Source organism: Pleurodeles waltl, chromosome 3_1 (genome assembly GCF_031143425.1).
Source record: "Pleurodeles waltl isolate 20211129_DDA chromosome 3_1, aPleWal1.hap1.20221129, whole genome shotgun sequence".
NCBI classification, from domain to species: domain Eukaryota; kingdom Metazoa; phylum Chordata; class Amphibia; order Caudata; family Salamandridae; genus Pleurodeles; species Pleurodeles waltl.
Genome location: NC_090440.1, coordinates 1,172,727,200 through 1,172,752,100, shown reverse-complemented (window position 1 = coordinate 1,172,752,100; position 24,901 = coordinate 1,172,727,200). Strand labels below are relative to the sequence as shown.

Sequence of the window (24,901 nt, the reverse complement as noted above, 5' to 3'; positions counted from 1 at the left end):
GTGTTGCCTCCCCCTCCCACCCTCCCGTTGTCTGTGTTGCCTCCCCCTCCCACCCTCCCGTTGTCTGTGTTGCCTCCCCCTCCCACCCTCCCGTTGTCTGTGTTGCCTCCCCCTCCCACCCTCCCGTTGTCTGTGTTGCCTCCCCCTCCCACCCTCCCGTTGTCTGTGTTGCCTCCCCCTCCCACCCTCCCGTTGTCTGTGTTGCCTCCCCCTCCCACCCTCCCGTTGTCTGTGTTGCCTCCCCCTCCCACCCTCCCGTTGTCTGTGTTGCCTCCCCCCTCCCACCCTCCCGTTGTCTGTGTTGCCTCCCCCCTCCCACCCTCCTGTTGTCTGTGTTGCCTCCCCCCTCCCTCCCTCCCGTTGTCTGTGTTGCCTCCCCCCTCCCGTTGTCTGTGTTGCCTCCCCCCTCCTGTTGTCTGTGTTGCCTCCCCCCTCCCACCCTCACGTTGTCTGTGTTGCCTCCCCCCTCCCACCCTCACGTTGTCTGTGTTGCCTCCCCCCTCCCACCCTCCCGTTGTCTGTGTTGCCTCCCCCCTCCCACCCTCCCGTTGTCTGTGTTGCCTCCCCCCTCCTGTTGTCTGTGTTGCCTCCCCCCTCCCACCCTCACGTTGTCTGTGTTGCCTCCCCCCTCCCACCCTCACGTTGTCTGTGTTGCCTCCCCCCTCCCGTTGTCTGTGTTGCCTCCCACCCTCCCGTTGTCTGTGTTGCCTCCCCCCTCCCACCCTCCCGTTGTCTGTGTTGCCTCCCCCCTCCCACCCTCCCGTTGTCTGTGTTGCCTCCCCATCCCACCCTCCCGTTGTCTGTGTTGCCTCCCCCCACCCGTTGTCTGTGTTGCCTCCCACCCTCCCGTTGTCTGTGTTGCCTCCCCCCTCCCACCCTCCCGTTGTCTGTGTTGCCTCCCCCCTCCCACCCTCCCGTTGTCTGTGTTGCCTCCCCCCTCCTTTTGTCTGTGTTGCCTCCCCCCTCCCACCCTCCCGTTGTCTGTGTTGCCTCCCCCCTCCCACCCTCCCGTTGTCTGTGTTGCCTCCCCCCTCCCACCCTCACATTGTCTGTCTTGCCTCCCCCCTCCCACCCTCCCCTTGCCTGTCTTGCCTACCCCTCCCACCCTCCCCTTGCCTGTGCTGCCTCTTCCCTCTTCTTGCCTGTTTTGTCTCTTCCCTCCCCTTACCTGTGTTGCAATAACGCCCCCATCCCCCAGTTTGCTCTGTGTGCCATTAGTTCACCGTGCTGCGAGTTTCTCAAAGCTGACTGATGGAGCCTGACGTAACGTTTTCCCAGTGAACCACTCAGGCCTATTACCTTGATCATTTCCTTGTCGCCATAGCCAGCTCAGTCCTGCTGTATTGAGCATTAGCTGTCTCACAAGGCAAAAACAAGAAAGTGCAATACAAGCACTCCATCAGTGGAAGCACACATTCTGCCCAATTAAATGCTGTACTCTGAGAAATCAACGGATGGGCAGAGCCAAATCACTTCTTGTGCTTCAACAAGCTTTTTTTCTGTTGATCATTTAATCATAAAAGATCTGGTGGTCAAGCCAGATTTATCATTATGGCTGAAGCGGGAGGCCTGCTTAAAAGAGTAGTTACAAATAGACTGTGTGGCATTGTATGTTCCCTTAAACGTCCTTAAATCCACTATCAATGCTCTTGGAGTCTATTTCCATTATCCCAACTCTTGCAATATACTTTGTCGATTTTGCAGTGCATGTGTCTTGAAAAGATGAGTGCAGTAAGGATGTATGCACCTCTCGCTTCCCGGTATGCAAACAGCTGGGAAAAGATAACCTTGGACTACGAAAATACCCCCCTTGCTACTTACTGGGATACCTTTCTGACTAAGCTTTAGACTAGTACTCACCATGATGCTGACGGTAATGCAGCGTTACCTTAGGGATAGATAATGCACTCACCAACATGGTCCTTTTGCCTTTGGACATTGATGACTGATTGACTTCTCTCGCAGGTTCATTCCTCTGGGTGCCCGATATTGTACAAACAAGGGTGGAAAACATGAAAATTCCGGTGTTTATATGCTGGTGTGTGGGAAATGGGCCGGATCCTTACTCGTATGATGTATTGTTTGGTCGTATTTTTTTCCTTGATTGTTTCATTGTTGCACATGTATTGTTGAGGAAAAAAACAAAACTTGCTTCATTTATAATGTCGGACTTATCAGCCCCTTAGTGTGGGTCAATGTGCAGATCTCCTATAATTTCTTGCAGAGCAGCGTTGAGTCGTGTTGAACAATCTGGGACTCTTGTTTAGACGTACTTATCTTTCAAGCCTCATTGATGGCTCCTCTTCAGTTCTTTTGTCCAACTCTGAAGTCTGTCTTTTGTTCATTGCAGAACCCACTGTCGATTATGTGATATTACGCCTGTAATTGTGAATTATCATACTTGTTAACTGCTTTAGTCTTGTACTGTAAAGTGAAAATCCAATAAACAGATTAAAACAAAAAATTGTGCAAATAGCTGGGAATTCTGGTATGTAAGATTTCTGGGTTTAAGGAAGTGCTATCCCAAGGCTTCTGAACCGGAGGGTCAGCAGCGTTCTTTGCTATGGCATCCAGGGGCAGGCCGCTAGTGTGGTGATCTGGCTTGGTCTCACTTTGCCCTTTTACCATGCCTGGCTAAGTTGCACTGGTCGTAGGATCTGTCAGGAATGATTATGGAATTTGGATGCCCGCTTGACAACCCCTATTTGTTTAGTCCTAGTATTTGAGCCAATTCTTTCCAGCTTGGAGCTAATCTTGGAAGGTCTGTCAAGATGTTGCATGAAAATTCCATTGTGTTAGAGAGGAGAGAAGAATGAACTGTTACTCTCCCCTGCTTATCCTGTGGCGGACCCTTCTTTATTATTAAGTGCTGAACGTGTTTCCTGATAAATGATGCATTAGGGCAAATAAGAGAAAGGTTCCCCATTTGTGGATTGCGGATAAGAGATAAAAGGTGTAAAGGGGATATTGAGCCGGGCTAGCTGATGTCACTGAGGATGGGTGTGTCGCAGGGTAGCCAAGCTGGGTGTGAGAAGGGGTCTATTTACAGCAATCTATTAAAAGCATACGAGGTTCCTTTTTGAGATACTAATAATTGAGGCCAGTTGAGTGACATGACGATTCTTTGTCTTTCCAGCATTTCCAGGCTAGGGTGGAATCCCTGGAGAAGGAAGCAGCAAGTGAGAAGCAACAACTAGTGGAGACTCACTTGGCTCGTGTGGAGGCAATGCTGAATGACCGCCGTAGCATTGCATTGGAGAATTACCGGGCTGCACTGCAGTCGGATCCTCCACGGGTAAAGCAGTTGTAGCTTGTTCTATAAGGCAGCGCTATTCTAAGTACCATGCAGTATGTTGTACAAATAATTGGTGGAGTGATACGGCCTCTCTGTTTTTAGTAGTAGTAGACGTTTTTTCGATCAGTATACATCATAAAACACAGTTCCACAAACAAAAATAAATTAATATAACATACAGTTTAAAGATATAAAACCATTCACAATGTAACATCCATGAGATATAAAATCGTGTCTGCTTTTATTATTTTTACATGTTGACAGACTAATGCTGATGCTGAGTCTTATAAAATAACAATAATCCTCTCCAGTGATTCCATAAAGTGTCGAGATTGATTTTGGAGATCGTTAAACCTGCATCTACATCTACATCTTTTACAACACACTTGGGTGAAAGTCTGACTAGAGTGCTACACTGAAGTTTTGGATTGGGACTAGATCAGAATGGACTTCAGTTTCCACTTTTGGTTTGTAGAAAGCATATAATGTTTTGGATTGTTGCTGTGTTATGTTAAGTCCATTTAGATTGCATAGTCCCACAATTTGTATGGTCAGAATTGCTTTGAGAGTCTTGTACCCTTTACGGTCTGGGATGCTCATGGACTGAACTCAAAGTGGTAAGTTGATATTGTATTTAGGTATGCTTGCTATGGTTTAAATGTGTCATATTGAGTAAAGGCAGGCTAGGCTGAAGTAGACGAAACAACACTTTATGCTGGTTTTTAGCTTATTTTTAACTGCACCACCGTTTTCAACTATGAGAACTGGTTGCTCATTCCACATCAGTTTGCCTATAATTACACAAATGTGGTCATTCGGATCAGGTAGAATTATGACACAGTTCTTCTAGTTACAAAAATGCCTCTTTACCGCTAGAATACATGTCCTGTATACTGTCAACCTTTCTGGTAGCTTATTGTATGGTTTCTTAATCGAGTTAGGTGATTGTATAATTCTTCAAGAAATTTCAAGTTTATTCCCAATCTTTAAATGCTAGTTAGCTTTTTTGCTTTGGTGATGCAGATTTTTTCTCCCTCTCCAGCCTCATCGCATCTTGCAAGCACTGAAGCGATATGTGCGTGTTGAATATAAAGACCGCCTCCACACCGTCCGCCATTACCAACATGTCCTTGCTGTAGACCCAGAAAAAGCTGCACAGATGAAATCTCAGGTACTTAATGCATTGCTTTACAGAAGTATTCAGTAACATCTTGAGTAGTATTGGCTGGTTATGGGCTGCTTCTCTGAAAAAGTGCTTTAAAAATGTGGATTTGTGCACTGTTCACAAATGTGTTCCTGTCCTCCCAAGCAATGCCTACTGGTGCGTGGGATGTAAAGTAGTTCTAAGTCGCAGTATTTGTTGTCACTTCAGTATTTATGCACAGCCAGTAGTGTATAGATTTTGATATTAGTGTTCAATTTTGTTAACAGACCAAAGCATTTTTGAAGAAACACTTTCCAAACCCAATTTATTTTGAAATATAATAGCTAGAACTACTTCTAAGGTATTTATGATCCAAAACAGATTATGGATGTGCATTAGAATGACTGAAACTATAGAGATCCACATAAGTCATTCAGTGCAATTATCAGCTTAGCTGAGGAGCAGGCTGTTAGAGAATCGTTAGTATTTGTTGTAATGCGTTTTTTATGTTAAGACTTCCATAGAAACATTTATATATTACAAAGAAAAGTCTGAAAGCTGTTAGACACACGTCCATATGTTGGGATTGATAACTGCACTACACAGATGCTCAAAGTTCTGAATATTATTGATGAACTTAATGTGCATAGAGCACCTTTTCTGTGGTGTGTTAATCTGAGCGTGTTAACTCATGTGAGATGTGTCGAGGCTGTGAATATATATAATTTGATCAGCAGTTTGCCCCGAATCTTAAAATATAACTGCTTTGAACTTGATTGTGAAAACCCACACAGAGCTGCAAATAGTTGCTAATGTGGTGTTACGTAGGAGATCCAAAGCATGATTATGAATGCTCCTTGAGTCATCTAGATCATTCTGTGCTCAGTGAGCAGCTAGCTATGATGTTGATAGGTGCAGTGTATATGAAGATCAAGTCAGCAAGGACTAATTCACTAAGCTAGTAGCTGGCTTATTAAGGTCTCAAGCCAACCAACACTCTCAACTCATCTAAGCTGATGGCCTACTCTTTGCTCGGGACCTTTGATACAACCTGGGTCCGACATTGAACTGTTTGTCGATTGAGAAGCGGATGTTGTTTTGAGCTGCCACCCTCAATTGCCATTCAATGTGCATGTCAGAGCAAGACCAGGAGATGGAACTGCAAAGGATGCTGAATTGAGTTGCCTTGTCACTGACAAAATGCTCCCCAGTTGCCTTTGTCCATCAGCCTTCTAATCATGTCAGGCTCAGTCAGTGAGAGGAGATTGCGATGCTAGAGAGCTGGCAATCAGTCAGTACTTTTTCCTGGGAACCGGTTGCCCATCTAATAGCAGGTATTCAGTGCCCGATCACGGAGGTCAAGCGGTACTGCCTGCCAGCAAGGTTAAGGGGGAGCACCCCATTGGGCAGGAAGCTGCTGTTCTCCGTGTATTCTGTGTATTTTGCACCATGTCTCTGTTATCTTTGAACACCATTCTCTGATCCACTCTGTGTGCAATTGAGTCTGTGCATGTGGGCACATTAAAGGGTACCACTTCACATTCTGGTATTGGTGGGACTTTGGGGACCAGAAGACAGTAAACTTATTGCAGTAAATTATACCATTTGAAATGGGACATTTACTCACCAGGGACATTGTAACAAATGTTGGCAGTGACCAGCACAAGCTTATTTGCAATTAACTAAAATAAGAACGATTTTTGAATGAAAAATGATAAACTGTGGCATGCAGTTAAACTGACAAGCAAGCCACGCCTAAGATTGCAGTGGACGTGACCCATGGGCTCCTGCCACAGGCGATGCACACCTCCACAGAATGAGTGTCTAATCACTTTAGGGGCAAAGATTACTGCACTCTTTACTTCCTCATCTCCCCCCCCCAAAAAAAGGACTGCTCTCTCGGGCTAACCTTGGTTTTGCAGCTTGAAGATTTTCTGTGCATTATTCCGCCATCTAGTGGTTGGGTCCGGATGTTTTTCGTGGAGATGTCTCCAGCTTAACGAGGAAACTGAGAAAATCAGGAAGAAATTCAGAAGAGTAGGAGATATTTAAAGAAAAAAAACCATTGAAGAACACATGAAGTGAGTACGAGGAGTTTCTGTTTTTTTCCACCAAAGGATCACCGAGAATGCCCGAAATGGGGCTCCACAAGTGACGTGATGGAAAGCACTCTGTTTCAATTTTGTAAAAATTGTCACCATAAGTACACCCAGGTAGACAAACATCTGGTCTGCAATCTTTGCCTTCCTGTCGATAAGAGGAGTGAGGACTGTCTTGCCTGTGCAGTATTTTTGCAGCCAAAACGCTTAGGGTGAGATATAAACAACGAATGCTGCTCCATACACTACAGGGGATAAATCACCACCACCCTTAAGCGATCCGGGACTTTCCATCAACGAGGACAAAAACATTGCAGAGAGCACCAAAGGTGAGACTTCAAAAGGCAATTGGGAGATTGCGCATATAGTAGAGAAGGCACCGAAGAAGAGCCGCAAGGAGGTAAGAGAACCTCTGGCCTATTCTAAATCTCTTGAGTCAAAAAAATCCGACTCACAAAATCAAAAAGGGGGCCTCGGTGTTGAAACGCTCGCTGTCTGCAGGCAAAACCCATGAAAGAGAATCCCATAGAGCCCTTAAAGGGAAGTCCGGTGGAGATAAAGGATTTAAAATACACAAGTCGTTGTAAGAAGGGAAGGCGAAAGACGCTGCATCCCCATTCAAGACCATTGAGACACACCTACCCAAACCTGCAGTCATCAGCAATGAACTATGGATTGATTGGTCAGGGTTCTGTGCTGTATCTCCTACTGCTTCTGTATATGGTACAGAAAATGGAACAGACATCTCTAACACTTATCCTAGTGGACCACACATGATCCAGACAGCCCTGGTACTCAACACTTCTCCGTACGTCCATCAGCCCCATGAGAACCTCCTCTACAGGACAGACCTCACACGGAACAAAGGCCAGGTCAGACACTCAGACTGAGGAAGATCAAGCTAGAAATCTGATGCCTGAGGTCTTAGAATTTGCTTACCTATGCTTGATGGGTCTGCATGAATTTCAGATACCTACAATGCGGCCTGTGATGCTGCCAGAAGGAAAAGGTTCATCCACTGTTGCATCTCCTATTACATCCTGGTGTCCAGGACATCATTTGATATCGTCTTCACCTACAAAAGTCAGGCCTTGTCTACACTTTTATATAAGGTTACATGTAGTTGCCGTGGTTGCATACATTCAAATCAGGGAACACTTCTCCTTTATTCGCATCCCAGTCATCAAAGCCTTCATGGAGGACCTCAAAAAGGTCATCCCTCCCAGAGCCCTCCCTGGCCCTTCATAAAACCTCTTTGTGGTCCTTACCAGGGTCATGGGTCCAATTTGATCTCTTGCATTCTTGTCCCTTGCTATCCCTGTCATGGAAAGTAGCTTTCTTTTTAGCAGTAACCTCCCTCCCTCATTAGTGAGTTGCACCTTTCATACTTAAAGAACCCTTAATTCTGGTCCAAAGGGGAAGGTTGCAAGATCGTTCTTGGAACCAACCTAAAGTTCCTCCCCAAATGGTTTTCCCTTTCCAACCTCAAATGAATGATAGAGATGACAGTCTTTTTCCGTCAGCCAGACTCTGTAGCAGATAGAGCGCTAGATTTAAACATGCTGTTATGTAATACTACAGGACCAAGGCCTTCCATAAGTCTCTGCAAGACCCCACACATGCCAGCCTGTTTCTAAGGCCGGGATTGGAAGATCGATAGTTGAGAGCCTGCAGACATGCTACTATAAAGCCAAAGATCCGTTCTTGTTACCCGCAGGGCATACACTACACTCAAGAAAGTAGCAACTGTAGACTTCCTTGATAATATCCAGCTAGCTCAATCAATCAATCAGGGCTTGTAAGGCACAACTACTCACCCGTTAGGTTCTCAAGGCTCTGGAGGGGGTGGGGGGACTGTAGCGTAGTGTTTACCGATGAGGTGATTCTTAAAAAAGCCATGTCTTCAGTTCCTTCGTGCAGCTGAGGAGGTAGGTGGTTTGTCTGATGTGGAGAGGAAGGGCGTTCCAGGAGGCGGCTGTGAGGTAGGAGAAGGAGCGTCCTCCTGTTCTGGTTTTCCTGATGCGGGATACTTCTGCGAGAGAGAGCTTGGCTGAGTGTACTGCTCTGTGGGGTACGTGGAAGTTGAGTCGCTAGTTCAAGTAGGCTGATCCGGTGTTGTGGGGGGCTTTGTGTGCGTGAGTGAGGATCCTTGAAGGTGATTCTTTTCTCTGTGGGAAGCCAGTGCAGAGTACGCAGGTGTTGCGAGATGTGGCAGTGTTGCGGTAGGTCGAGGACCAGTCTGGTGGCGGCATTCTGGATGTTTTGTAGTTTGCAGGTGAGTTTTTTGTTGATTCCGGCGTAGAGTGCATTGCCGTAGTCCAGTCTGCTGGTGATGAGGGCGTGTGTGACAGTCTTTCTATGTTGGAGGGGGATCCACTCCTTGCGTAGGAGGCAGAGGATGCAGGTGGAGGTGACTGAGTTGATTTGATGGTTCATGCTGCGGTTGGAGTCCAGGATGATTCTGAGGTTGCGGGCTTGGCTGGAGGGGGAGGGCGGGTTTCTGAGGGTGGGTGGCCACCCGGAGTCGTTCCACGCGAGGGCCCATGATGAGTACTTCTGTCTTGTTTGTGTTGAGTTGACGGCAGCTGTTTCTCAATCAGTTGGCGACTGATTCCATGCCTTCGTGGAAGTTGTTTCTGGCTTTGTCGGTTTCGTTGGAGAGGGAGAGGATGAGTTGGGTGTTGTCAGCTGTAGGAGGCTGGCTCTGTATATACTGTATCAAAATGAGATATAATGTGGATAGAGTCCAGGGGTTTTCCCAAGAGGCTTGACGGAGGCAATAATAGATAATACTAATGCTCTATTTGTGGTAGTGTGGTCGAGTAGTTAGGCTTATCAGAGGGTATTGTTAAGCTTTTGTGTACACACACAAGCAAAAAGTGAAAACACACACTAAGTGACTTAACTCCAGGCCAATAGGTTTTTAAATATAAAAATATTCTTTTGTTAATTTATTTTTAGAACCACAAGATTCATTTAGCAGGTAAGTGCATTAAATGAAAGGTACTTTGCATACTAATAGTTGAGACTTTGAATAGATTCAATATTGTACACAGTTTTCATTAAAAAGGCAAAAAGCTATTTTAAAAGTGAACACTGCAATTTTCAACAGTTCCTAGGGGAGGTAAGTACAGTACAGTTTCAGAGGTAAGTACCACACTTACAAGTTCAATCTCCGGGGTATAGGTAGTCCACCGTTGGGGGTTCAAGGCAACCCCAAATACCCAGCACCAGCAACACAAGGCCGGTCAGGTGCAGAGGTCAAACAGTAGCCAAAATAACATGGGCGCCAATGGAGACAGGGGGTACTCTGGTTCCAGTCTGGTTGCAGGTAAGTACCTGCATTGTTAGAGGGCAGACCAGGGGAGTTTGGAGGAGTATTGGAGGGGACCAAAGTAGGCACAAAAACCACACCCTTAACAGCACGGGGGAGGCCGGGTGCAGTGTGAAAACAGGGCCTCGGGTTCTCAATAGAACTCTATGGAGGGATCCGGGGGGTCACCTAGGTGCTGCAGGCAGGGCACAGGAGGGCCTCTTGGTCAAGCCACCGACTGGGCAAGGGTGAGGGCCACCTGCTGGTCATTGCTGCACCGGTGGTCGATTTCTCACAGGCCTGGGGGCTGCGGGTGCACCGCTTCTCCAGGCATCTGATATCTTTGCCCCGGGCAGTCGGGTCAGGGGGGTCCTTGGGATTCCCTCTGCAGGCGCCGTCATGGGGGTGCAGAGAGGTCAGCCCAGGGTGGACACGTCATCGGAGGCGCCTGGGGGTCCTCTCTGGATAGTTGGTTCCTCTGGACAAGGGGAGTCTGGTGCAGAGTAGTGGGGACTCACGCTTCTGGAGTGAGGTGGGAGTCCCTTTAAAGATGGATGTCTTTTCTTCTGGTTGGACAGAGCTGCTGCGCACAGGAGTTCTTGGTTCTCGGTGATGCAGGCAGTCACCTGGAGGCTTTTCAGGGGTCGCTGGCCCTGTAGAACGTGCCGCTTTTCCTTTTCTTCTCTGCTGGGTTTTCAGCTCAGCAGTCCTTCTTGTGAGGTCATCTGGAATCTGAAGAGCTGGGTTCAGTGTCGCCCCTAAATACTAAATTTAGGGGTGTGTTAGGGTTAGAGGGCCGTAGCCAATGGCTACTGTCCCTGAGGGTGGCTACACCCTCCTTGTGCCCACTTCCTCTGGGGAGGGGAGCACATCAATATCCTTATTGGTCCTAATTCTCCAAAGCAAGATGGAGGATTTCTCAAGGAGTGGGTTACTTCATCTCTGGTCACCTTAGGGGTGGACCTGGCTGTGGGGGTGACTCCTCCTTGTTTTTCTCACTATCACTCCGGACTTGCCACCAAAAATGGGGGCTCGTGTGGGGGGCAGGCATCTCCACTAGCTGGAGTGCCTAGGGCATTGTAACATCAGGCTTGAGCCTTTGAGGCTCACTGCCAGGTGTTCTAGTTTCTGCAGGGTGAGGTGTGAAGCACCTCCACCCAGGACAGGCTTTGTTTCCGACCACATAGTACACAAAGGCACTCCCTCCATGTGGTCAGAAACTCATCTAGAAGTGGCAAGCTGGCACAGACCGGTCAGCCTTGCACTAGCAGTTGGGCTAACATACAGGGGGCATCTCTAAGATTCCCTCTGTGTGCATTTCTCAATAAATCCAACACTGGCATCAGTGTGGGTTTATTGTGCTGAGACGTTTGATACCAAACTTCCCAGTATTCAGTGTAGCCATTATGGTGCTGTGGAGTTTGTAATGACAAACTCCCAGACCATATACTCAGTATGGCTACTGTGCACGTACAATGTCTAAGAATGGACTTAGACACTGTAGGGGCATAGTGCTCATGCACCTATGTCCTCATCTGTGGTATAGTGCACCCTGCCTTAGGGCTGTAAGGCCTGCTAGAGGGGTGACTTACCTATGCCACAGGCAGTGGTTTGTAGGCATGGTACTCTGAGGGGAGTGCCATGTTGACTTTGCCTTTTCTCCCCACCAGCCAGCACACAAGCTGCAAAGCAGTGTGCATGCACTGAGTGAGGGGTCCCTGAGGGTGGCATAATACTTACTGCTACCCCCTAGGGACCTTCCCTGGCCACAGGGCCCTTGGTACCAGGGGTACCTTTTACAAGGGACTTAACTGTGTGCCAGGGCTGTGCCAATTGTGGAAACAAAGGTACAGTTTTAGGGAAGAACACTGGTGCTGGGGCCTGGTTAGCAAGGTCCCAGCACACTTCCAATCAAAGCTGGCATCAACACTAAGCAAAAAGTGAGGGGTGACCATGTCAACTGAGGCATTTTCCTACATCGGCGTAGGAGATGTTTATTCCGTAGCTTCTGACGAGGGTGGCTAGCGTGGCCATGTAGACGTTAAACAACGTGGGGCGGAGGGAGGACCCCAGGGGCACTCCGCAGGTGGTGGGTGTGGGGTCTGCGAGGAATAGTTCAAGTTCTGCCAGAGAGGAGGGATTGGATCCAGTCGAGGGTCTTGTCTCTGATGCTGGCTTCATGGAGTCTTCTTATCAGGGTGTGATGGGAGAGCGTGTTGAAAGCCGCTGAGCGGTCTAGTAGGATGAGTGCTGCGGTCTCTCCCTTGTCCCGCAGGGAGCAGATGTCGTCTGTTGTGGCCAGGAGGGCTGTTTTGGTGCTATGGTTTTTCCTGAATCCGGATTCGGAGATGTCGAGGATGGTGTGGTCTATAAACGTGGCGAGTTGGCTGTTGCTATGGGCTTCTGTGGATTTGGTGTTTCTCCAAATTTTCTCGAGGCGGCGACAAGTGCGTCTAGATTCTCGGAGTTCGGGGATGAACCAGCTGGCTTTCTTTGTGTGGGTGCTGTTGTTCTGTTTGAGGGGGGCCATGGTGTTGATGCAGTCGGCGATCCATTTGTGGAAGGTGCGTGCTGCAGTGCTTGGGTCGTCGTTGTGTGCGATGGTGGGGGCGGTGATGGCAAGGGCGGCGGTGAGATGATCATTGGTTGTTCTTGTCCAGTTTCTATGTGATGGTTGGTGTTGGGGTCTGATGACGGTGGGTGAAAGTGCCCGCTCCCCTGTCCATCACCACCCCAGGGGTAGTGCCCAGAGCTCCTCCATAGTGTTCCTGGCGTTGGCTATCTTGGATTCCAAGGTGTGGGGACCCTCTGGAGGACTCTGAGTGGCCAGTGCCAGCAGGTGACGTCAGAGACCCCTCCTGAACCGAAGGACTCTCCAGTGGAGTGACTGAGTCACTTCCCTGCAGACACCTTTCTGCAACGACAACTGGTACTCTGGGGACTCCTCTCCTGACGACGAGCATGCTCCCTGGAACACAGGTGGTGGACCGAAGTGACTCCGACTGTCCGGAGGTCCAGCTGTCATAATTTGGTGGAGGTAAGAGCTTGCATCCCTGTGCTGCCACAGTACCCCTATGCACCGCATCTTCTGCAGCTCCTTGGGCTTGTGTGCACTTCTTCCAAGAATCCTTCATGCACAGCGTAGCCAAGGTCCCCAGCACTCCATCCTGCGACGCACAGCTCCCTGAGTTGTTCTCCGGCAGCGTGGGACCTTCCAGTGTAGTGCTGCGATGACCGCACTTTGCATCTTCTTTGTACCCGTGTTCTGGGACTCCCGTGGGCGCTTCCTGGTCTTCTGAGGGCTCTCTGAAGTGCTGAGAGCCCACTCTGTCTCCTCAGTCCGAGGTGAGACCCCCAGGTCCCTCCTGGGTCCAGGCAGCTCCTTTTTGACGCAAACCGTGTACTTGCTTGAACCAAGACTTGTTGGCGGAATCCAGCGATGCAACAGCCTGCATCCAACAACTCGACGTGGGACATCACCTGCACCAAGCAGGAACCCGCAGCCATCTTCTTTGGTGCACTTCTGTACATTTCTTCTTAGCCAAGAATCCACTTTTGCACCATCTTCTAGGTTGGCAGGGGCTCTTGTCCTTCCTGGACTCTTCTTCAGCTTCTGAACTTGGTCTCCTCTCTCCACAGGTCTTCAGGTCCACGAATCCATTATTTATTGCTTGCATTCTTGCTTGGTTCTTGCAAAATCTCTTATCACGACTTGTAGTGTGTCCTGAGGAAATGTGCTGTACTTTACTCCTGCGTCCCTGGGCTCTGGGCTGGAGTACTTTACTTACCTTTGGTGTTTTCGTACACTCCCAGTGCCCATCTACACACTACACTTGCCTAGGAAGGAGTTTTTGATTCGCATTCCACTAATTTAGTATATGGTTTGTGTTGCCCCTAGGCCCATTGCAATCTATTGTATTTTCTACTGTTCGCACTATTCTATGACTGTTTACTTTACTGATTTTGGTTACTAGTGTATATATTGTGTATAATACTTAACTCCAGAAGTAGTATTGTCTCCAAGATATTTTTGGCCTTGTGTCACTAAAATAAAGTACCTTTATTTTTGTTAACACTGAGTATTGTCTTTTATTTTGTATAAGTACTGTGTAACTATAGTGGTATTGCAGGAGCTTTGCATGTCTCCTAGTTCAGCCTAAGCTACTCTGCTACAGCGACCTCTAGACAGCCAAAGCTGCTAGAACACTGCCTACATTTCACTAATAAGGAATAACTGGACCTGGTATAAGGTGTAAGTACCTTAGGTACCCACTAAAAACCAGGCCAGCCTCCTAAAGTCCCAGATTTCGGTAACGTGTTTATGGAGGGAGCGCATTTTGAGGAGAATGCTCTTCAGAGTTCTCGGGGTCAGAGAGTTGTTGCGGGTGGGTTGTGCTGGGTCCAAGGTCTTGGTGGTGGTGTAAGTTTGGCAGCAGCAGAAGCAGCTGAAGGGACCTTGGGTGTTAGCTGGTGATGCTTGCTTGCAGTTGTTGCATCCTGGGTTGAGTGCGATGAGTGCTGCTGATGTGTAGAGGTGGCAGGACCAGGGGTCCTGGCGCTGGTCACGGATGGGTGCAGACGGACTTGCCTTAGTCGCGCCCGGCCACCATTATGTAGGGAGGGGGGAGGAGAGGACAGATGGGAGGCAGGAGCAGGAAATGACGTTGTAGGAAGCTGGCTCTGTATATACTATCTCAAAGTGAGAGATAGTGTGCACAGAGTCCAAGGGTTCCCCTTAGAGGTAAGATAGTGGCAAAATTAGATAATTCGAATGCGCTATTTTGTGGTAGTGTGGTCGAGCAGTAGGCTTATCAGAGGGTAGTGTTAAGCATTTGTTGTACACACACAGGCAATAAATGAGGAACACACACTCAAAGACTTAACTCCAGGCCAATAGTTTTTATATAGAAAAATGTATTTTCTTAATTTATTTTAGAACCACAAGATTCAAGATTTGAAGTAAATTCATAACATGCAAGGTACTCCACACAGGCAAGTAAGAACTTTGAGTTAGAGCAGTAACATACACAGTTTTAGTTAAAATGGCAATAAGCTATTGTAAATGTGGACACAGTGCAAAATCAACAGTTCCTGGGGGAGGTAAGTATTAGTTAGTTTTTCAGGTAAGTAAGGCACTTACAAGTTCAAGTTCCTGGGCATAGGCAGCCCACCGTTGGGGGTTCAAGGCAACCCCAAAGTCACCACACCAGCAACACAGGGCCGGTCAGGTGCAGATGTCAAAGGAGGGCCCAAAACACATAGGCACCTATGAAGAACAGGGGTGCTCCGGTTCCAGTCTGCCAACAGGTAGGTCGGCCCTCCGAAGACCTGTGTCTTCGGAGTGCAGACCAGGGGGATTTGTAGAGCACTGGGGGGGGACACAAGTAGGCACACAAAACACACCCTCAGCGGCACAGGGCTGCCAGGTGCAGTGTGCAAAGCAGGCGTCGGGTTTTCAATTGGAATCAATGGAGGGACCCGGGGGTCACTCTAGTGGTGCAGGCAGGGCACAAGGGGGCTTCTCCGGCCAGCCACCGACTGGGCTAGGCAGAGGGCTGCCTGATGGTCACTCCTGCACTGGAGTTCGGTTCCTTCTGGTCCTGGGGGCTGTGGGTGCAGTGCTTGGTCCAGGCGTCAGGTTCTTTGTTCCAGGCAGTCGCGGTCAGGGGGAGCCTCTGGATCCTCTCTGCATGCGTCACTGTGGGGGTCCAGGGGGGTTGTCTCAGGTTACTCACGAGGTCGCAGTTGCCTGGGAGTCCTCCCTGTAGTGTTGGTTCTCTGGAGCTCGAGCCGGGGGCGTCGGGTGCAGAGTGTGAAGTCTCACGCTTCCAGCAGGAAGAGTGAAGTCTTTGAAAGTTGCAAGAAAGTTGCAAAGTTGTTGCGGTTTTTGAACTGTGCCGCTGTTCACAGGAGTTTCTTGGTCCTTCGGGTTCAGGGCAGTCCTCTGAGGTTTCAGAGGTCTCTGGTCCCTGTCGGATGCGTCGCTGTGCAGGTTCTTTGAGTCTGGAGACAGGCCGGTAGGGCTGGGGCCAAATCAGTTGTCTTCTCCGTCGTCTCTGCAGGGCTTTCAGGTCAGCAGTCCTTCTTCTTGTTGTAGGTTGCAGGAATCTGATTTCCTGGGTTCTGGGGTGCCCCTAAATACTAGATTTAGGGGTGTGTTTAAGTCAGGAGGGCAGTAGCCAATGGCTACTGTCCTGGAGGGTGGCTACACCCTCTTTCTGCCTCCTCCCTGAGGGGAGGGTGGCACATCCCTAATCCTATTGAGGGAATCTTCCAAACTTAAGATGGAGGATTTCTAAAGGCAGGGGTCACTTCAGCTCAGGATACCTTAGGAGCTGTCCTGACTGCTGAGTCACTCCTCCTTGTTTTTCTCATTATCTCCTCCAGCCTTGCCGCCAAAAGTGGGGGCAGGCATCTCTACTAGCTGGGATGCCCTGGGGTGCTGTAACAAAAGGCATGAGCCTTTGAGGTTCACCACCAGGTGTTACAGTTCCTGCAGGGGGGGAGGTGAGAAGCACCTCCACCCAGTACAGGCTTTGTTCCTGGCCACAGAGTGACAAAGGCACTCTCCCCATGTGGCCAGAAACTCGTCTGGTTGTGGCAGGCTGGCAGAAACTGGTCAGCCTAGCACTAGGAGTCGGACTGGTATTCAGGGGGCATCTCTAAGATGCCCTCTGGGTGCATTTTACAATACATTCCACACTGGCATCAGTGTGCATTTATTGTGCTGAGAAGTTTGATACCAAACTTCCCAGATTTCAGTGTAGCCATTATGGAACTGGGGAGTTTGTGTTTGACAAACTCCCAGACCATATACTCTTTATGGCTACCCTGCACTTAAAATGTCTAAGGTTTTGCTTAGACACTGTAGGGGCATATTTCTCATGCACATATTCCCTCACCTGTGGTATAGTGCACCATGCCTTAGGACTGTAAGGCCTGCTAGAGGTGTGACTTACCTATGCCATAGGCAGTGTGAGGTGGGCAAGGCACTCTGAGGGGAGTGCCATGTCGACTTAGTCATTTTCTCCCCACCAGCACACACAAGCTGTGAGGCAGTGTGCATGTGCTGAGTGAGGGGTCCCCAGGGTGGCATAAGGCATGCTGCAGCCCTTAGAGACCTTCCCTGGCATCAGGGCCCTTGGTACCAGGGGTACTGTTTACAAGGGACTTATCTGGGTGCCAGGGCTGTGCCAGTTGTGGGAACTAAGTTACAGAATATGGAAAGAACACTGGTGCTGGGGCCTGGTTAGCAGGATTCCAGCACACTTTCAATCATAACTGGCATCAACAAAAGGCAAAAAGTCAGGGGTTAACCATGCCAAGGAGGCATTTTCTTACAGATTTGAAAAAGGAGGGCTGGGCAGCAGCAGCGGGGATAGAGAACGAGAGAGGGGAGGGGGCGGGGCCACAGGGGCAGCAGCGGCGGTGAGAGAGAACGAGAGAGAGGAGGGGTGCAGGGCCACAGGGGCAGCAGCGGCAGGGGTGGGGGGAGAGCGAGAGAGATGCAAGAATGAGAGGAGTGAGGAGGAAAAGATGGAGGAAAAGTGCTGAAAGCGAAAGGCACAAAAGAACAGCCCACAAGAATAAAAACAAGGAGAAAAGTGGCAGCAGGCAGCCTAGCAGAAGAGCAGAGATGGCTGACAAATATAAGGCAGCCACCAGGTCAACCCCATACACAGTCAACAAGCACTAATGTGTAGAAATCTTAATCCTTCAGCACTCTATTGTAGGCCAGAAACTCCTGAGGACTTTGTTTCATATATCTGCATCATCCTCACACTAGCCACCCCTTGTGTGTGTTGGGGGGGGAGGTACTGATTTACAGTCTATGCAGAACCTTTGTGTCTAGCAACAGATGCTATGAACTGAAAATGTTACGTAGTCTGTAAGCATCCGTTCATAGCATGCAGTGCTGTACGTGCTTCCACCCTCCTCCCTAGAAGCTTGTGGCTCTCTAGTTTTAGATCTTTTTTTTTATTACTTAACATAATTTTATAAAATGTAAACAATCTAACATTGACGCATTAACATCTAAGAGAAGACTCTTAGTTCGTCCAGTGACTCGAAATACTTTCTTCAAGGAAAAACAACTTGGAAATGTCTGACCTTCAATACTAGAGGGTGGGAGTATGCAGTGCATGTGAATCTACAGCACTTCACTCCACGAACAAATGCTTATGGGGTAAGTAGTATTTTGCTTATTGAGTGAGTTTGATTGTAAAAGGTGCATGCTGACCATGCAGTTGCAGGGCGAAAGCAATTAATACTGTAGGCCAGAGGGTCCCACCGGGACACCAGTGAAGTGGGTGAATTGAATGCAGGAACTATTCAACTGAAGAGGGCAGTACAGAGAAAAAATGCCTCTAGCGACAGAAGCGTCATCAGAGGCTATTATCAGGGAAGAGTATTTTGGTTGAGACACCGAAAACCACTACACTGTGCCTTTGGTGAAGATTACCATTCATAAGCTTTGGACTAAGTACTCCGGACCATTGTCACAATTTAGACAAGCTAGGTTTTGCATTTCCAACAGGCTGTTATCCTAGTTAGACCATAAATATATTTCAGCAGGAGGTAGAGAATGACACCTGAACGCTTGTTACCACTGTGGAGTCAAAATTATGTGACATATATTATTTTTAACCCTGCACCTGTTAGTCCTTTCCTTGGAAAATGTGTCCATCTGATGGTTCATGACCTTTTATCAGGGTCCGTGGTCAGTCAGTGGTTGCTGGACAGTAACAGTGGTTGGCACCGTCATTTATCACTAAATTCACAGGCCTTGATCACTGATTCATTCCAGTTAAATACCAAGTTACTCCTTTTATACTCTTGATTGTTCCTGGTTATTAAGGTTGAGCAGTTATATTACACAAAGGTGGGAGAGGGTTCATAACTCAGTTGCGGAATAGCCTATATAACTGCTCAGTCATTTGATTTAGTTTGGCTGGAGCACAGAGGTGGTAGAATCACCAACTGTCATTTAATGACTTGCATAAAGGTGCCCTTTGACAACCAGAATGAGGATTGTGACTGCTGGCAACATGAGACTTTGAATTAGCATAAGAGTAGTGATTACACCTTTTTTTTATCTGCATATGGGTAATGTTGCATCCTCCCCAGCCCTGGAGCATGAACAAGAACATGCAACACACGGAGCGTGTACTTAACTTCTTTATTCATCAGCGTACAACATTCAACTAAATATCCTATAACCGTTAAAGATCACACCATAACACCTCCAAGATTGATTGCATAATCCTGTTCCTTGAGTCTGCCACATAGCAGCGGGGTCTTAATGCTCACAGCCCCAAGATACTACATCTCCCCCTTGTTTAAAAAATAAAAGGAACGTGCACAAATAGCAGCATTACTGTTCCTCAATCAGCCATCTAGGTACTTGCACAGTTCGGCCAGAACGAGTGATGTGAGTTGTGTTGAGTTGACTAGTTGAGCTGTACCTGGGGTGGAACCTGAGCGTACAGGGTTTGACGTCTGATCAGGGCTTTCAGGTGGAGCAGCTTCCTCTGGGCTTTCAGGGACCAGTAATCACCTAGAAAGATGTATGAAGTGGGACGAGTCCCTTTGTAATGGATTTGCCATGTTGGTGCACTATTATCGTATCTCCCTTGCTCTGCATGACTTTCCGAGGTTCAACATCAAAAGGAGGGTCTACCTTTTGTTTCTGTTTTTGTTTGACGAAGACCCAGTCACTCTCATCGAACACAGCCTCCAGATTGACGATGACGTAGAAAGCTGGCTCTTAATATGATATATCAAAATGAGATCTATCGTGCAAAGAATCCAGGGGGTTCCTTTACCAGCAGACCAGGTCTTCCTCCAGCAGTCTTAAGGTGCTCTTTTAAAGGGTAGTGTGGTTGAGCAGTCATAGGCTTATCAGAGAGGAGTGTTAGACATCTCCAAATAGACACACAATCAATAAATGAGACATTTGACTCAAGGAAATTCACACCAATTTACAAAGATAACAAGTATCTCTCTAATGTTCGGTGGCATGTGTAGCTGCAGACACTAGATGGCAGGATAATGCACAGCATGTGAATCTGCAGCGTCTCATGCCACGAACAGATGTACACTGGGTAAGTGACATTTTCCATATATATATATATATATATATATATATATATATATACACACACACACACACACACACAATCAGGTTAGGACGTTTTGCAAGACAAATACTTTTAGGTTTCAGTAGTCGATATTTTGGTGAATGAATTTTTCAGAAGCAGCAATGTTATCCTATTTAGAGAAAAACAAATCATGCATGCATTCATGTATAGTACAGCGACTTAGGAGAGCAATCTCCTAGACCTAAGTATTGGGCAAGGGTCAGGACCACACCAACTGGAGCAGTCTGGTGTAGAGGTGTAGTTCGGCGTCTGGTGCCGAATGTTAGTCAATAGGGATCGGTCAGGTTGAAAACAGGCTGCAGCTTTGGCCCTCTTCTCCACGGGCCAGGGGCGACTTGTGCAGATGTCCTGAGGCGTCGGGTTTTCTCCACTGAGAGCACTCGCGGTTGAGGGGGCCGTCAGGCGGAGGCTGCAGGCAGCGTTGGTAAGTCCACAACGGGGAAGTCCGAGGTGGGTTTTCTCTGGAGGGCTGAGGGACCATGTTGCCACCTTTGGCCCACATCAGCTCGAGCTAGGTAGCACAGATGCGCAGTGGTGCTTTCTGGTGTCGGGTTTTTGCAGTCCAGAGTCCTCTCAGGTCTCCCGGGTGTGGCAGGTGCTCCGCTAAATACTGTATTTTAGAGGCGTTTTGGGGAGTGTAGGGTAGTAGCAAATGGGCTACTTACCGCTGGGGTCATTACACCCATCTATATGACCACTTTGTATGGAAGTGGGCATAACCCTGTTCCAGAACTTCTAAATCTGCCAACACTAAGATGGCAGATATCTAAATGTTGTGTCCCCATCAGGCTGCGCGTTTTAGGGGTGGGACTGACCTGAGGGGTAGACACATCTCTCTGAATACAACATTTCCCACATGTCCAGGTGCCAAATGGTCCGTGTGGTGGGGGATTGGCATATCTCTTTTAATTTAAGCTAAATCTGCATACCAACTGCAGGGGGACTTCTTTGAAACCCCCTGCTTGGAATGTAGATTTGTAGGTCATCCTTTTGAGTGGGATGCCCAGCACATGTACTTAAAATGGCTTCCCTCTTGAATCACTATGTCTAACAATCTACAAAGGCATAGCAGGGGCATATTTGCTCTTGCTCATATGTCCTCGCATGTAAAATAATGCACTCTGCCTTAGGGCTATAAGGCCTGCTGTAGGGGTGACTTATATATATTGCATGCAGTGTTACGGGACATGGCACTCAGGTTCTTCTTTTCTTCTTTCACGCTCATGGCGACCGTCAGCTCATATATGTGAAACTGTGTTACTTTTCTTTATCCGTTTATGTGGCAAGAAAAGTCCGATTAGGAGTTTATAAAGCTATAGCTGTAACTCGAGCAAATGCGAGATCCATTGCATTGCAAATGCTTGTTTGTCTTGCTGTAATGCACTTGGTTTCTACTTTGCTTTGCAAAGCGTTATGAAATGATTCTCCTTGTACACCCCTTGCACATTTTGGACATTTATCCTCATGTGGAAATGAAAATCCACATGGGAATCAGTTTTTCTTTCTTAGGAGACGTCAGCCTATGTGCGTCTGCTTGGTGTTTGGGTCTATTCTTCTTGACCAATGCCGATCTGCCTCTTGTTGTTCCCCCTTTCATGTCGGTGGCTTGTTGATGTGTTCATTCCTTGGCTCTAGCAGCCATCAGTACTTTTTCTAGACTGAGCGTCATCTAAATGAGTCGGACAAACAACCATCAATGACTGAGGCAAATGGGTTCTTCATTGTTAAATTCACAAAATTTGCAATGTTTGAGCACATCAAGTCTCTCAACAAACTCATCCGTTGTTTCACCAACTTCTCGCATGATTGGAAATATACCTTTCAGAGTCGACATTTGCACACAAGACTCTGCAACTGTTGCTACTACCTCCTCCACCACCACAAAGGCATTCCTTTTCCAGATCTGTTTACACAAAGGACGCTGACGTTAGCTCTAATGGTTCGGTATTTTCGAATATGATTGTGGGGGCAGGTGAACTTATGCAAGACAATGGAGGACAAGATGATTGCAGAGGGCAGTTTATTCTCCCAAGTGCAAATGATGATGAACCACATCCACAGTATTCTATGGATATCATCTCTAAATGTCATTCATTAATAGAAAGAGCTTCAGTAAAATTCAACCTAACCATGACGTCTGTAGTTCAGCCATGTTTTCTTGATGACTTTAGAGAGCAACCTTGCAAGTCTGTTAAAACCATACCCATTCTTGATTATGCCTTTTTGGAAGATTTAAAATTAATGAAGACACTACCGGTGATACCTCGTCTAGAGAAAAAATATAAGGCTCCAAATTCAGCTCCAGCTTCTCTCACTGGTAGTACAAAACCAGATTTAGTCATTTCTCCATCTTGGAGAAAAACCAAGATCCCATTAGTGCCATCCTCCAATTCCTCCAGACAAACATAGCAGACACGTTGATAATGTGGATTGAAGAATTCTTTCTATGGTAGCATCCTCCGTTAAGGTCGCCAGTGCTCTGACAATTCTAAGGCTTTATGATTGCCAGATGTGCCATGACATTGCTTCTTTACTGGAAACTCATCCCTGAAGATAAGAGGAAAGCAGCAAGAACAATCCTAAAAGGAAAACTTACCTCTTCCTTCATTATTGATGCAGCAATGGATGTCTCAAACGCAGGAGATAATGTTCTAAGAAGACAAGGCTGGCTAAAGTCTATAGCCTTCCGTACTGACATCCAATCCAAGATTCTGAATATGCCTTTTAAAGACCTTATTCTTTTTTGGTAAGCATGTAGATAAAGCTTTGCACGGTCTTAAAACTGTCACTGACACCACAAAGGCATTAGTACCTTTGCAGTATCGTCGATGTGGGATATCTCATTTTCGTGGCTCAAGAAGATTTCAAAAGTTCAGAGGGGGAATCAGTCAATATGGACGTCAGGGAGGTCATAATATTCTCAAAGATACTCTGGATACAATAAAGTACTGTTAGAAATGTAGTCTCTAGTTAGCAGAGGTATACACCCTTGTTCAAGTAGGGACCACAATCCTAGTCAGGGTAAGTCACACACAGTCCAAATTATCCTTTGCCCACCCTCTTGTAGCTTGGCACTGAGCAATCAGGCTTAACTTAGAAGGCAATGTGTAAAGTATTTATGCAATAGATCATGCAATAATACAGTGAAAACACCCCAAAAATACATCACACAGGTTTAGAAAAATATAAGATATTAATCTGATTAAATTAAGGTCAAAATTATAAAGATTTGATAAGCACAAGTTGAAATATCACTTTTGCTATGATAAGAGTCTTAAGACTTTAAAAAGCAACAAATGTCTCTTATGTGCACAAAGTACATGGTACGCGTCAAAATGACACGCACGGAGGATGAGATGCGCAGAAAAAGGAAGGTGTGCGTCGGATTTCCAGATGTGCGTCGGATTTCCAGATGTGCGTCAGATTTCCAGACGCACACAAGGTGTAAATTCTTCCCACGCTGCAAGGGTTTTGCGTTGATTTCCGGCGTAAAGTCTTGGATCCTCACTGCGATGCAGGATCTTTTGACGTTCAGGGATGATGCGTGTAAATCCTGGGCATGCCGGACGGAAGTCACAGGTGCTGCATCAATCCAGTGGGCAATAAGTCAGAGTTTCTGTCACACGGCAGGTGCTGCGTCCATTCCTCACACAGGAAGTCGGGCTGTGTCGTTCCGGTTCGGCGATGCGTTGATCTGGTGGCCTGTGCATAAAAGTTCCGGTCGCAATGCTGGTGCTGATTTGATCGCCACTCGGGAAGCCGGGCAGTGATTTTTTTCACTGCTAGGCAGGCTGTGCGTTGTTTTTCGCACAAGGAGTTCCTTTGAAGAGAAGAAGTATTTTTGGCTCTGAGACTTCAGAAACAGGAGGCAAGCTCAATTCAAGCTCTTGGAGAGCACTTCTCAGCGGAGCCAGAGGCCAGCAAGGCAGCAGGCCAAACAGCAAGGCAGCAGTCCAGGTGAGTCCTTTGAGCAGCAAGGCTGCTCCTCTTGGCAGGTTGGAGGATCTGGTTCAGAGTATCTGTCCCAGGAAGTGTCTTGAGTTGGTAGGGTCAGGGACCCAGTTTATATACCCAAAAGTACCTTTGAAGTGGGGGAGGTCTGTCTGCTAGGGTCCCAGTAGGGTGTGTGGCAGTCCTTTGTGTGAGGGCAGGCCACTATCCTTTGAAATGTGTCAAACCCTTCCAGCCCAGGAAGACCCATTCAATATGCAGATGTGTGCAAGTGTGACTGAGCATCCTGTGTTTTGTGGTTGTCTGGGTTCACCGCCGACCTTCAGGCCTCCAAGCGGGAGTGCCGCAAAATTGAGAAGATATGGTGCCACAAACAAACAGAGAGCAACCAGGCCGCCCTCAAGACAGCCATCCTCAAGCATCACCAGCGCATCCGTACTACCAAAAGATCATTCTACAAAGACCGAATCGACAACAACGCACACAACAGCAAAGAGCTCTTCAGCATCATCAAAGAACTCGCCAACCCCAAGTCCTGCTCCAACCACCCTCTCCACACCCCTCGCAAGACCTCTGCAACTCCCTCGCCACCTTTTTTCACCGCAAGATCACGGACATCCGCGGCATCTTCTCCTCCCAGATCCCCACGACCACCGCAGCCACCACTAACCCCAACGCACCCACCCACACCAACCTCCTGAGCGCCTGGACCCAAACCAAGGACGAGGACACCACCAAGACCATGAGCACCATCCACTCTGGATCACCCACCGACCCCTGCCATCACTATGTCTTCAACAAAGCCAGCCAAATCATCGCCCCCCAACTCCGTGCTATCATCAACAGCTCCTTCGAGACCACCACCTTCCCGGAGAGATGGAAACATGTCGAAGTCAACGTCCTGCTCAAAAAACCCAAGGTAGACCCCGAAGACCTTAA

At 47.8% G+C, this 24,901-nt stretch overlaps 1 protein-coding gene across 8 annotated transcripts in view; it reads left to right on the top strand.

Annotated features, from left to right (window-relative positions):
- The window catches only part of APLP2 (amyloid beta precursor like protein 2), a 438,018-nt gene that overhangs the window by 340,804 nt on the left and 72,313 nt on the right, over nt 1–24,901 (top strand). For all 8 annotated transcript variants that reach the window (XM_069224475.1, XM_069224476.1, XM_069224474.1 and 5 more), the window contains 2 exons: nt 3,137–3,295; nt 4,338–4,466. In XM_069224475.1, coding sequence (XP_069080576.1) covers nt 3,137–3,295; nt 4,338–4,466 — 288 coding nt within the window. The remainder of the gene's footprint in view (nt 1–3,136; nt 3,296–4,337; nt 4,467–24,901) is intronic.